We start from the raw sequence: 15,309 nt of genomic DNA, 5'->3' as shown, positions 1-15,309 counted from the left end.
GAAAGTGAAACTGAGTCAGCGACAATGCTGGTTTTATTTGTGGTCTTTCTCCGTATCAAAACATCAAAAACCTACTTTTCCCCCACTTCTGATAAGAAAAGAACAAACTCCAACTCTTTTGTTAATAAGTGATGGTATAAAGATTGTATGAAGTGATAGATTTTCCAAGTTTTATTTCTATTAGCTTCTATTGGCGTCTTTATTGAAATATCTGTGTATTATTGTGTATTATACGTCATAATGTTCTGTACAGCTTTAATTGATATAAAAACATCTAATCAGTGCTTTGATGAAACAATAAGATGGGATTCAGTTTAAGGTGCTGACTTAAAGCAATATTAATAGGCATTATGATCAGATAAGAGAACATAATGTAACACCTTCTTAGTCCGTGTTATATAGAAATCTAAGCCTTCGGTTTAGAACACGGTCAGTCTGTATTGTATTTATTAACAGTTAATAGATGATTTGTTTTGGGGAAGTTGACAGGACCTATAAAGAAACATGAAAATTAAGCTTGAAGATCTGGTTAAAGTGAATGCTTGTTGATCAAAATTCACTTTGAAGTCCGTGTAAAGAAAATTCAGGGATTTGTTTCTATATATGTTTCATATATGTTATTCATTACTGCTGAAAACATGTGAAAATCCTGTGAACTATGTAGTCCTGAATTATTGAATTAGATCGTTGAACTGTTTTACATCATGGGCTGAAATCATGGCTTGACGACGCTCTGGAGCCACACTTAGCATGGCATCAAATGTATGTCAAATTCTATAGAAAATATTTTGGAACGTTCAACTATAGACATTGGTATTGAAATATTTTTTAAAAATCATTGTCAGCTGTGTATGTAGAACAGCAGCAGCCTGCCATGACAATTCAACGACGAATTAGATGATGTGTTTGAGAAATTGACTGGCAAAGACGTTGAACTCGTGTGATGGTCATTTTAATCTTGATTTGTTAAACCGAAACGATCAAAAAGCCCAGTGACCGTTCTATTGCAGACTGAGAGGAACGAGGTTGATTCTCGGCTAGGTCCGCGTCCTCTGGCACCAAACTGGATTCCATTTTTAAGGACGTACTTAAGGGAGACTGCTCTAATATGAAAGTGAAATCTGTGTGTTTGTTAGCGGAAGAGCTGCACTGTAGCAAAAAATGTAAAAAAAAAATACTGTCAAGTGACTGGCAGCTGCTGCTACCAAACAAAAACCGTAAAATTACAGTAAAATATCTGAATTAAAAAAAAGTACAAAAACAATCATTTTATGGAAATTTTCAATAAAGGTTTCGCAGGAAAGAAATGTTATTTTGCAGATTTTCCTATAATATTATGATCAAATACCTTGAATAAAATGAAAACACAAAAGGTTCTGCAGCCCCAAAACGGCTGATTTACCAGATTATTTTGATCAAAAACCTTCAACTAAGAGATAGCACAAAAGGTTCTGTAGATAAAAACTGTTATTTTACAGTTTTCCTAAATTACTATGATAAAAAAACCTTCAATAAAAAGATAGCACAAAATGTTCTGCAGAAAAAAACTGCTATTTTACATAATTTTCCTAAATTGTCATGATCAAAACCCTTCGTTGAAGTGAAGGCACAAAAATTATTGCAGATAAAAACTGTTACTTTACAGACTTTTGTTAAACTGTTGTGATCAAAAACCTTCAACAGTGACAGCACAACAGAAGTTCTTTAACAGATTTTTTTATTACTATATTAAATAAAAGGCACTAAAGGTTCTGGACAGATTACATTTATTGACATCAACAATCACATCCAAGCAATGACAAAGTCTCACATTCATTTTACCCACTCAAAAATTTGTGCACCCACCAAATAAAGTATATTAGAAAGAGATGAGATATAATGGACCAGAAGTCAAAACTTGACCAACCTGTCAATTATTCATGCAGACAAAATACTAAACTAGGTCTTTCTAATAATGTAAGACAAGGAATGCAAATTTTACCTCATCTGAGTCCCTCTGAAAACCTGTAGTTAGCTACATATTTATGGCTCTAGACATCAGGTCTCTTCCATGAATAAACTTTGAGATGTTATTTCAGCATCAGCGCTGTGTTCTACCTGCAAAATTCACAGTCTAATCAAGTCAGAAAATCAAAGACTCCTCTTAGTTGTATCTGATCATGGCAATTAAATAAGATGAATAAGTGCTGAATTATTAGATTGGAATTATAACATCATGTTGTCAGTTCTAAAGGCTGTACAGCACCACCTTCATGAAACTACTGCTTTCACTTCATTGCACAGACTTTGTGAAAGTGTATCTTTTGGTATATTATTAATCTCTTAATAATTTACCAAATTATAAATACTCATATATATGTACTGAGTCCTCAGCAAAAAGGAAATCAGTTTGTGGAAATCAGTTCGATCACAGTCAGTGATCAACATCTTACATTAAACTACATAAAAACACCATCCATTAAATCTTTCAAGGTGGGAGATGATGCATCCCAGAGTGCAGTGGGCGGTCCCTCTGCAGGCAGCAGCGTTGCTCAGCTGAAGTCATATTTTGAAGAGCTGGAGGAGAAGCTGAGAGTGAAGGTCAGTAACCTGAGATAAAGTATCAGAACTGCAATCACATACAGTTATTATTATCAGACATAAACCACCACAAACTGATTGTGGACATAAAAGTTGTTCAAGCAGGTTAATATATAAATGTTGATTGTATGTTTGTAAAGGGATTCAGCGACTGCTCCTGGGAGATGGTGAGGAATGAAGTTCTCCAGAGTCTCAGGAAGTTTCAGCACTTTCTGAGAAAAATCTACATCCCCCGGATGATCAAATCAAAATATTAATATTTAAATACAGTATTTAGTAATTTACTCAATTAGTTTCTTTCGCTGGTAACGGAATTGAAAAGTTTTGTTGTGTGATGAATTGTGCTTACTTTAATAAAACCAGATATTAAACATAAGATGAAAAATCTGCGTTGTTCATTTTAAAATGTGTCCTTGTGTTTGAATGAATCAGACAAGGGATCTAAATAAACATCAAGCTCAGGAGAGTGGAAATAAAAACATGTAGAAATGAAATGATTGTAAGAAAGATGTTAGAAAGAAGTTGCAGTTGTTATTTGCTACAATTTTATTAAATCTTGCGCTCAAATTGAAACGGCTAAAATACCGTCATAGATGACGTCAAAATAAATCATAGAACCAGAGAATGATACTGAGTGGCGAATCTAGGATCAGAGCTTCCTGAGCACCCAGCAAATTATACATAATTTATATAATTATATCTTCTGTCGTTCTGTAACATTAATTAGCTGACACACAATCAGAATGCACTAGTGTGGCTCCTTGATTTTAACATAAACACATAGGCCATCCAGTGGCAGAACATCTTGCTTCACTCACTCGAATTCAAATAGAGAGTGGACAGTGGTTTAGTTGATGACCTGCAGCATCAGCTTTCTAGATAATAAAGTCAGCTAACAATAACAACATAAACAGTGATGTGAGATTCAGTGTTGAATAAACGAGGATTGCTGCTCATGATTGTAATGTGTTGGTGCTGAATGATAAAGTAAAGAAATCCTCATCTGCGCTACTTACTGGAGCCACAACACCGCAGACAGTCACACTGTAACTGGCACTAGAGTCTTTGTGTGTGTGTTTGTGTGTCCATGTGTGCTTGTGCATGCTGTGCTTGAGCACCCCTAAATAGGGGTTAGACATGCCTCAGGTGGTTTGACTGATTAAAAATGTAGACAGTAAAACAGACAATCAAACAGTCAGATGGAGTTTTATGTTGTCTGCAAAAAACTTGAAGTGAAAACGGACACGATGTAAAAGAGGAAAATGGAAACACTTCTAGCTAAATGATTGTCCTATTTTCACTTTTCAAACATCCCAGGTTCCACTGTACAAAAGCCACGCCATGGACGCCAGAGCTTCAGATGTTCTGGAGATCTTCCTAACAGTCCTGAACGCAGGTAACTCATGCATTTACCATTAAACTGCAGCTTCTCACTTCATGTGATGTTCGTATCTACAACCTAACCATGATCTCTTCTCTTCTCCTCTTCAGACCAGTCTCAGAATGGCATTTCAGTGTTTGTCTTGGATCAGCATTCTTCTCTGCATTGTGCAGGTCACCTCAATGCCCACTAAATGCCAGCTTCAGCGGACGCTCATGGCAAAAACCCACAACTTGCTGGAGACCATGGTATGTAGACCCCTAGAAGAAGTGCTGACAGGAGATTGATCTCAGATTCTATGTGTCCTCCTTTGTGGTCAATTGGTTCCTGACTCTCTCTGTCCTCTGACAGACTGGCCCATTTCCTTTACAATGTTTAGACGACATTCCAGTTGAAATAAAATCTCCCACATGGGCTCTGCAGTCCAACAACTCCAAACAGGTTTGTCCTCCTCATCAGATTTGCTCCAAAGCTTCATTAGATGGAAGGTTAAAGGTTTGTCTGGTCAAACTTTATCTGCATTTTGATCAGTTTGGTTGTGTTTTTCACTGCGTGCAGGATGTGGGGGCCGCAAAGGCTGTTTATAAGAGCCTGATGAAGGTGAGCTCCCTGATGGAGAGCGATAGTTTTCCACAGTCCTGGGACGCTGATAAGCTTGTAAAGTTTCAGATCATCATGGACCGACAGATCGAGGAGAGCGAATGTGTAAGAACGTTAGAAAGACTTTTAAATATATGAAGTGAAGAGCTGAACTGGATGAATGTCTGCATGAAGTGTGTTAAACATAGATTTGATTTGTTTTGGCAGATCACGAGAATCAAAACACAAAAGGAAGAAGATGATTTTGCTGTGAGAGACGCTGCACTTACAGACTATTTTGACAAACTCGAGAAACTTTTGAAAGAAAAGGTATGAGAGCTTCTATAAGGAAAAGAAGAATGTTCTCTGTTCTCTACTGTGACATGAATTATTAATACTTCAGTTGTGATGCTGTATTTCTAACAAAATGTGTGTGTGTGTGTGTGTGTGTGTGTGTGTGTGTGTGTGTGTGTGTGTGTGTGTGTGTGTGTGTGGTATTTTGACAGGAGTTCAGTGTGTGCGCGTGGGAAGTGGTTCGCAGGGAGGTGCTGTCTGTTCTGCAGTTCAATCTGGTGGAGAACTCAAACAATTTTTGGTGAACAGTCTAAACTGTGGAAAGAGGAGCTTCTTACAACACATTATAAAAGTCTATTTAATGTAAACGTCTTTATTTATTTGATTATTTATTTATTTATTTATTTATCTATCAATTGTCTGATGGTTTGTTATGCCCACAAACTCAATAAAAGTTTCCTTTGAAATCTTTGAAATACCGTGTTTGTACTGCTTTATAATTAATTGAAGAGTTCAATTGCAACTAACAATAAACACCAGTGCTGTGCAATTCCTGTACTTAGAAAAGCTGGAAATAATGTCTAACTAATAACTTATTAAAAGATTATCAACCTTAAAATAAGTTAACTATTGTTAAATCTAAATTATCCTTCTGCAGATTCACTATTACAAGGTCAGTAAACATAGAATTCTAAGATAACCAGGTTACAGACTTGTTACAGTCAAATGTGTCAGTCAAACTCAGGCAACTTACACATTTCTGCAGATTCTCCACTCGTCTGGAAGAGATGATGTTCTTGAAGAGTCCCAGTGTTTCTTGGTTCCACGTGATGGATGTTTGTTCATTCTTGAAGATTCTATCAACACCTCTCAGAGTTTCACATTTGTGTTCGTCAATATTAGCATTAATAATTCCTAATTAATTTTAGTTGTGGTTTTATTAGCTGCGCTCTCAGATCTCTCTGCGTCATAATCCTTAACCTAAACTGCGTCCATTTAGGGAGACTGATAATGAAATAAATGCAACAGCCAAAGCTCTCAATGAAACAAACTTGTCGGATGTCTTCTTTTAACGCAGTTTGAACGTCTGTCTGAAGCTCTTATTAAACCTTCTCAGATCACTGACTACTGATTAACCAGCTCCTCATTACTGCCACGTTAAGAAACGCTAACCTTGAAATAAGTAGTTTCATTTTGAGAACGTTTATTTCTATTTCTTACATCGTTCACTTGTAAATAACATTTACCAAACACCGGGTTCATAAGGAGAATGCTTACTTTCATTGCATTTTTAATTCTCAACATTTCGATTAATTCATATTTTCTTATTAATTCTTTAACATCTCTAACGAAATCTGTGTAAAGCAGGAATAAATATGCGTTCTGAGTTTGTTACACCACCAAGAAATGTGTTGTTAACCACTTCGCTAGAATGTAATTGAAGCACCGTTTAAGGTGGAACGGTAAAACTCGAACAAGAAGCTGGCGAATAGGAAGTGGAGCTCAGCTTCTTACTAACGGTAGTACATCCATTAGCTCACTACGTTGGGCAGCAAACTGGGCTACCACATTCACGCTAAGGGTCAAACCTTCAGTGGTTGGCTGAGTGGTCAATATCACTTAATCAGAAAAAGTCTTAGTTTCATGCAGTAAAAGTGGCTCGACAGATCAACCGAAGAAGTTACTTCATGCAGTGAGAAGCAGCCAAACTAGTTTTATTCAAAAACTATTCAAAAAACGACATTCACTGAAAGACTCATTCCTATACAGCAGGGGTCCCCAATTACATTTTCTTAAGGGCTGCATTTAGCCAACAGCACAAAAGCAAGGGCCAGCGCATTAGTTGCATAATGTTACCTAATTAGGCAGACAGTACAGTAGCTACTTGTTTGCTGATTTAGTGGATGTCATTAATTAGGTATATCAAGAGCAGTTGTATTATTTTACTCACCATTCAATGAGAGAAGTGACAGCGGCGGGTAGAAACAAGAGACCTGAAGTTGGGGTGGTGCTCTGTAGTGGCAATGCGAAGACACTGTTCTAGGTGTGCACTGGAGAGTTTATTTCTGTCCTGGCTTTTGATAATGTTCATTGAAGAAAATGAAGACTCACAGATGTAGGTGGAGGGAAATGCTGTGAGAAGCAGCATTGCAATCTGTCTTGCCTGGCTAAACTGGGGAATCATGTTGATCCAGAATTCAGTCACACTAACATCCTTGTGCTGCTCTTTGAGCAAATCTGATTTTGATATTTCCAAGATCTCCATCTGAAGAGATGCTTCATCCAGAGATGGAAGCAGCCTTTTGGCCTCAGCAGTCCACTGACCATCTGCAGAAACAGAAAACGGCTGACGCAAAAACAGGAGGATTTCACTTGAGAGGTTGAAGCTCTCAAATCGTACCTTGAAGTTTTCTATCAGTCTTCCCAAGAATGCTTGCATCACAGCATCCTCTTGCATTTTGTTCTTCTCACAGTGTTGCTGCAGCTTAGGAAAGTGCAGTTTTCTTCCTTGTATATCTCGCTGAAACAAGTCCAGTTTTAAACGGAAAGCTTCAACTGCTTCATACATGTCTGCAATGGTATGATTCTTTCCTTGCAGTTGCAAATTCAGCTGATTAAGATGAGATGTGATGTCGCATAAAAAATGCACATACGCCATTTCTTTGCTGTCATTCAGGAATTTCAGAAAAGAGTGAGCCTTTTCATTTTGCAAGTTGCCAAGGAAAGAACAGAGTTCATCATGTAATTCGCACACTCTCTCCAACACTCTGCCTTTGCTAAGCCAGCGCACATCATTATGCAGCAACAGGTCATGATGTGCAGCAGACATTTCCTCCAGCAGAGCCCTGAAAAGGCGATGCTGCAAACTAGAACTCTCCCTAATGAAGTTTACGAGCTTCATCACGTTATCCATGGTGTCTTTCATTTTCCCACACAGTTTTGCACACAACACTGATTTGTGAATGATGCAGTGAAATGCTGTTAGAGCGGGGATAACAGCTGCTAGCCTGCTTACCAGACCCTTCTGTTGCCCAACCATGGACGGGGCGCCATCAGTGACAACAGACGTGACTTTGCTTATGTCCAATCCGTTTCTTTCAAAGAACTGAGTTAGTTCGCTAAAAATGGCCTCACCCGTCGTGCGCCCGTGTAGGGCAGCAAACAAAGCAGCTCTTCTCGAAAATCCTTCTCATCAAAAAATCGCACGAACACGGACAGCTGCTCGATGTCCGTCCTATCACAAGACGTGTCAATGGCGAGCGACACGAAGTCCGTTTTCTTCAGACGTGAGAGCAGGTCACACAAGCAGTCCTCCGCTAAAACCTCCACCCTTCTCATTGCAGTGTTGTCCGATAATGGTACGTGCTTCAACAAATCCACCACAGTTTTCCTTGTTTTTTCATCGTGGCTCAAAACTTCTTCCACCATATCAATCGCACACGTCTTTATCAACTCGGCATCCGTGAAAGGTTTCTTAGCTTTTGCTAAGTTCCATGATACGCGCAGAGACGCCGTTGTTGCGTTTTCCTGTGCAGATGTTGTCTTATGGATAGTAGTAACAGAATGATTGTAGGAGGCAATCAAACTTGCAATCTTTTGTCTTCGAATCTCTGATTTTGCTGGGAAGTTCTCATTGAAATTGCTGTGGCGTGTTTCAAAGTGCCGCTTGATGTTAGCCACCTTGCAGACAGCAACTGTTTGAGAGCATAGCAAGCAAGTTGGCTTAGCATTGGCACGGTCTGGTAAAATAAAACAAAATTCGTCGGTCCAGACGGAACTGAACTGTCTATTTTCGCTATCAACTTTACGTTTTTTCGCACTGGCCATGGTTTTGTGCAAGCAGGACTTACTTATGCATGCGTATGTGTTTGGCGGCGGGCCAACAGTTTGCCCCTCGCGGGCCGTATTAGGCCCGCGGGCCGCCTATTGGGGACCTATGCCCTATCATCTGCTAGTTGAGTGATGGGCGCTCTGAAGGTGCTGAGCATCGTCTTTGTGGTGCTGCATGTGGCTGATGCTGCAGTGATCCCATGTACCTGGACGCAGTTCAGACTGAGAGATCTGAATGAGGAGAGCATCATGCTGCTGGAGAAGATGGTGAGAAACCTTTACATTCTGGGGAACATTACAAATCCTGTATTTTAGTCAAAATCCTCTGAGTGTCTTTTTTCATTCAGGGGGCTTCGTTGCCGTTGAGGTGCTTGGAGGAAGGATGGCGCGCGCTCCCAGATGACGTGTTCTTAAACGCACAGGTAAACATCAAAGTCAGAAAACGAGAAGAAAAGCTCATCATGAAGAGTCTGAAAGTAGATGAGTGTAACTGTCGCTGTTGTGCAGAATGAAGACCTGGCTCTTGTTGCTCTTGAAACTCTGAGAGGTGTTGATAGAATCTTCCAGAACGAACAAACATCCGTCACGTGGGACCGAGAAACTCTCGGACTCTTCAAGAACATCATCTCTTCTAGACAAGTGGAGAATCTGCAGAAATGTGTGAGTTAAATATGTCGGAGTGCGATTGTTTCTGGACATCAGTTCGATCACAGTCAGTAATCAACACGTTACATTAAGTAGCCTATGTCATTATTTTCTGACCCAGCAATGACGTCACTTCTGCTCTGTATTATCTGCCTGGCCGTGAGTGGTTGGCATATATGAAGAAATCCGGCAGTGTCAGAAAATAGTAAAATCAAATCAAATCAAATTTATTTATATAGCGCTTTTTACAACTGATGTTGTCACAAAGCAGCTTTACAAAAATGGGAATCACAGCACAGAGAATCAGACAAAACACTGAACATAATATACAGAATATACAGAACCCCCGTGAGCGCTGAGGCAAGGAAAAACTCCCTCAGAGCTGGAGGAGGAAGAAACCTCGGGAGGACCAAGACTCACATCTAAAGGGGGGACCATCCTACCACTGGTCAGACAACTTATAAGTTAAACATTGAAAAGTCAATTTTACATCCACGCAGTTCTAATATATTCAGGTGTGTATAATCAACAGTGGAAACAATTAGAGTTCATATAGATTTGGATGTGATCTGTAGTGGAGAAGCTGCGTTCCAGAAACTTCCATCAGTCTGGTCAATCAGGGGGACAGGGGGACTTGAGGGTGGGACATCCATCAGTATTGGGCCGGACCGGTGGACAGTCAGTAACTCGGAGGAAGGAAAGATTTAGGAATTAGTTTAGACTGGATTTATGAAGAACAGAAAATGTAAAAAATTATCAGAGTGTGACTAATGACTCCGGCAGGTCTGAATATGACAGCCTAACTAAAGGGAGAGAGCCAGAAGGTAACATAGACACGGAGGCTAAAACTTTCCTACATAATATTTGTGCGGTTTCTTTCTGTGGAATCACTGAATACATTTCTGTTTCGACTCGATAAACGTAAGAAGTGTGAACCGCTTCAAGTCTCTCTAAAGGGAAAAGGGGATGTACCGAGTCCTCAGCAAAAATGAACATCTGAATGAACGAAAGCGAAAGTCAGGCCTGTGACGTCATTGATATTTCAGTCCAGATGTAAGGCCTGGAGATTGTGCGGATTTCTGCACTAGATCAGATGATGTTCCTCACACACGTTTATTGATGTCCAGCACATAGACACTAATATTAATAATATTAATGTTCTCCAGGGTTCATTTTGGATTTTCCATCTGAATTTACATGATCAAATCGTAAGGCAAAGTATTCAGTAACTGCATGAAATAAATGCACATTTTTATACATTTTGTTTAAAAGCTCCTCTCAAATGAACAGAACATGAGTTTTATGATCACACATATTGCTATATGCTGAACATTCACTGCTGAAAGCCAAAAATCTGAGATAGTCTTTGTATTTTTTTAGAAAAATAATTTTTACAGAGCGTCTGTGCATTTCCAGAGACTGTTTATAGTGTATAGCCCAGGTCTGTGGAAAAAATAAAACCTGAAGTTGACAAATGAATAGTGCGTTCAGCTCTTTCTAACATGAGGCTTTAAATTACATTCCCCGTTTGACTGAAAAGAAGACTTGCAGCTTTCATATGACACCCACTTTTAGAATGTAACTAATGAAATATGAAAGTTATGAAGAATATGAACAAGTGCTTTTAGGAACCACCGGTGGTCTCAAGTACTTGTAGCGGTTAGTACTGTTACCGCCACACAGACTTTTCAGAAGAATGAAGAACGAAATGCCAGTTTTGATTCTTTGCCACAGATAAATAATCCCCCGAAATCCGTTTGAGAAGTCAATGCAACTGAACCCACAAACGACACTAGAACTCCAATAAAAGAGACAGACTGGTGCCAGTCTTCATTCTCACTGTTTGAGTGGAGGATCGAGCTCATTCGCTAATTCTCCATAAACCCTATCATCTGCTAGTTGAGTGATGGGCGCTCTGAAGGTGCTGAGCATCGTCTTTGTGGTGCTGCATGTGGCTGATGCTGCAGTGATCCCATGTACCTGGACGCAGTTCAGACTGAGAGATCTGAATGAGGAGAGCATCATGCTGCTGGAGAAGATGGTGAGAAACCTTTACATTCTGGGGAACATTACAAATCCTGTATTTTAGTCAAAATCCTCTGAGTGTCTTTTTTCATTCAGGGGGCTTCGTTGCCGTTGAGGTGCTTGGAGGAAGGATGGCGCGCGCTCCCAGATGACGTGTTCTTAAACGCACAGGTAAACATCAAAGTCAGAAAACGAGAAGAAAAGCTCATCATGAAGAGTCTGAAAGTAGATGAGTGTAACTGTCGCTGTTGTGCAGAATGAAGACCTGGCTCTTGTTGCTCTTGAAACTCTGAGAGGTGTTGATAGAATCTTCCAGAACGAACAAACATCCGTCACGTGGGACCGAGAAACTCTCGGACTCTTCAAGAACATCATCTCTTCTAGACAAGTGGAGAATCTGCAGAAATGTGTGAGTTAAATATGTCGGAGTGCGATTGTTTCTGGACATCAGTTCGATCACAGTCAGTAATCAACACGTTACATTAATATCCATAAAAACACCATCCATTAAATCTTTCAAGGTGGGAGATGATGCATCCCAGAGTGCAGTGGGCGGTCCCTCTGCAGGCAGCAGCGTTGCTCAGCTGAAGTTGTATTTTGAAGAGCTGGAGGAGAAGCTGAGAGTGAAGGTCAGTAACCTGAGATAAAGTATCAGAACTGCAATCACATACAGTTATTATTATCAGACATAAACCACCACAAACTGATTGTGGGCATAAAAGTTGTTCAAGCAGGTTAATATATAAATGTTGTTTGTGTGTTTGTAAAGGGATTTAGCGACTGTGCCTGGGAGATGGTGAGGAATGAAGTTCTCCAGAGTCTCAGGAAGTTTCAGCATTTTCTGACTCAAAAGTAGAAAAATCTTCATACCCAGAAAATCGACTCAGAATATTAATATTTATTTATTTATTTATTTATTTATTTATTTATTTATTTATTCATTCATTCATTCATTCATTCATTTACTCACTCTATCTCTGTTGCTGGTAACGAATTTTAAAGGAGTTTTTGTGTGAGTAACTTTTCGTTTTATATTGTAATAAATCCAGATATTAAATATAAGTTGAAAGGTCTGTTTTATTTATTTTTCAAAGTGTCATTGTGAATCATAAAAGAGATTTAATAAACAGTTTGTAATAACAATATCTAGATAGATAGATAGATAGATAGATAGATAGATAGATAGATAGATAGATAGATAGATAGATAGATAGATAGATAGAGTTTTAGCTTCAATTTCCACCATAAATTCCGAAAAAGAGTGACCTCATTCTTCGCCAGCTTCTTGTTCGAGTTTTACCGTTCCACCTTAAATGGTGCTTCAATTACATTCTAGCGAAGTGGTTAACAACACATTTCTTGGTGGTGTAACAAACTCAGAACGCATATTTATTCCTGCTTTACACAGATTTCGTTAGAGATGTTAAAGAATTAATAAGAAAATATGAATTAATCGAAATGTTGAGAATTAAAAATGCAATGAAAGTAAGCATTCTCCTTATGAACCCGGTGTTTGGTAAATGTTATTTACAAGTGAACGATGTAAGAAATAGAAATAAACGTTCTCAAAATGAAACTACTTATTTCAAGGTTAGCGTTTCTTAACGTGGCAGTAATGAGGAGCTGGTTAATCAGTAGTCAGTGATCTGAGAAGGTTTAATAAGAGCTTCAGACAGACGTTCAAACTGCGTTAAAAGAAGACATCCGACAAGTTTGTTTCATTGAGAGCTTTGGCTGTTGCATTTATTTCATTATCAGTCTCCCTAAATGGACGCAGTTTAGGTTAAGGATTACGACGCAGAGAGATCTGAGAGCGCAGCTAATAAAACCACAACTAAAATTAATTAGGAATTATTAATGCTAATATTGACGAACACAAATGTGAAACTCTGAGAGGTGTTGATAGAATCTTCAAGAACGAACAAACATCCATCACGTGGAACCAAGAAACTCTGGGACTCTTCAAGAACATCATCTCTTCCAGACGAGTGGAGAATCTGCAGAAATGTGTAAGTTGCCTGCGTTTGACTGACACATTTGACTGTAACAAGTCTGTAACCTGGTTATCTTAGAATTCTATGTTTACTGACCTTGTAATAGTGAATTTGCAGAAGGATAATTTAGATTTAACAATAGTTAACTTATTTTAAGGTTGATAATCTTTTAATAAGTTATTAGTTAGACATTATTTCCAGCTTTCCTAAATACAGGAATTGCACAGCACTGGTGTTTATTGTTATTTGCAATTGAACTCTTCAATTAATTATAAAGCAGTACAAACACGGTATTTCAAAGATTTCAAAGGAAACTTTTATTGAGTTTGTCGGCATAACAAACCATCAGACAATAGATAGATAGATAAATAAATAAATAAATAAATAATCAAATAAATAAATAAATAATCAAATAAATAACACGTTAATTGATGTCCAGCACATAGACACTAATATTAATAATATTAATGTTCTCCAGGGTTCATTTTGGATTTTCCATCTGAATTTACATGATCAAATCGTAAGGCAAAGTATTCAGTAACTGCATGAAATAAATGCACATTTTTATACATTTTGTTTAAAAGCTCCTCTCAAATGAACAGAACATGAGTTTTATGATCACACATATTGCTATATGCTGAACATTCACTGCTGAAAGCCAAAAATCTGAGATAGTCTTTGTATTTTTTTAGAAAAATAATTTTTACAGAGCGTCTGTGCATTTCCAGAGACTGTTTATAGTGTATAGCCCAGGTCTGTGGAAAAAATAAAACCTGAAGTTGACAAATGAATAGTGCGTTCAGCTCTTTCTAACATGAGGCTTTAAATTACATTCCCCGTTTGACTGAAAAGAAGACTTGCAGCTTTCATATGACACCCACTTTTAGAATGTAACTAATGAAATATGAAAGTTATGAAGAATATGAACAAGTGCTTTTAGGAACCACCGGTGGTCTCAAGTACTTGTAGCGGTTAGTACTGTTACCGCCACACAGACTTTTCAGAAGAATGAAGAACGAAATGCCAGTTTTGATTCTTTGCCACAGATAAATAATCCCCCGAAATCCGTTTGAGAAGTCAATGCAACTGAACCCACAAACGACACTAGAACTCCAATAAAAAGAGACAGACTGGTGCCAGTCTTCATTCTCACTGTTTGAGTGGAGGATCGAGCTCATTCGCTAATTCTCCATAAACCCTATCATCTGCTAGTTGAGTGATGGGCGCTCTGAAGGTGCTGAGCATCGTCTTTGTGGTGCTGCATGTGGCTGATGCTGCAGTGATCCCATGTACCTGGACGCAGTTCAGACTGAGAGATCTGAATGAGGAGAGCATCATGCTGCTGGAGAAGATGGTGAGAAACCTTTACATTCTGGGGAACATTACAAATCCTGTATTTTAGTCAAAATCCTCTGAGTGTCTTTTTTCATTCAGGGGGCTTCGTTGCCGTTGAGGTGCTTGGAGGAAGGATGGCGCGCGCTCCCAGATGACGTGTTCTTAAACGCACAGGTAAACATCAAAGTCAGAAAACGAGAAGAAAAGCTCATCATGAAGAGTCTGAAAGTAGATGAGTGTAACTGTCGCTGTTGTGCAGAATGAAGACCTGGCTCTTGTTGCTCTTGAAACTCTGAGAGGTGTTGATAGAATCTTCCAGAACGAACAAACATCCGTCACGTGGGACCGAGAAACTCTCGGACTCTTCAAGAACATCATCTCTTCTAGACAAGTGGAGAATCTGCAGAAATGTGTGAGTTAAATATGTCGGAGTGCGATTGTTTCTGGACATCAGTTCGATCACAGTCAGTAATCAACACGTTACATTAAGTAGCCTATGTCATTATTTTCTGACCCAGCAATGACGTCACTTCTGCTCTGTATTATCTGCCTGGCCGTGAGTGGTTGGCATATATGAAGAAATCCGGCAGTGTCAGAAAATAGTAAAACTTTCCTACATAATATCTGTGCGGTTTCTTTCTGTGG

The 15,309-nt window shown here is 38.8% G+C and overlaps 1 protein-coding gene across 1 annotated transcript; it reads left to right on the top strand.

Moving 5' to 3' along the window:
* Positions 1 to 750: 750 nt before the first annotated feature.
* Positions 751 to 13,193, top strand: LOC119264104 (interferon tau-2-like). Its single transcript, XM_037541761.1, has 8 exons — positions 751 to 762; positions 2,473 to 2,580; positions 4,135 to 4,209; positions 4,313 to 4,402; positions 4,520 to 4,666; positions 4,769 to 4,870; positions 5,047 to 5,099; positions 13,148 to 13,193. The coding sequence occupies exons 1-8, from the start codon at positions 751 to 753 to the stop codon at positions 13,191 to 13,193; spliced, it is 633 nt and encodes a 210-aa protein (XP_037397658.1).
* Positions 13,194 to 15,309: the final 2,116 nt, after the last annotated feature.

This window comes from Pygocentrus nattereri, chromosome 1 (assembly GCF_015220715.1).
Source record: "Pygocentrus nattereri isolate fPygNat1 chromosome 1, fPygNat1.pri, whole genome shotgun sequence".
Taxonomy (NCBI): Eukaryota; Metazoa; Chordata; class Actinopteri; order Characiformes; family Serrasalmidae; genus Pygocentrus; species Pygocentrus nattereri.
This window is presented reverse-complemented; position numbering and strand designations above follow the sequence as displayed.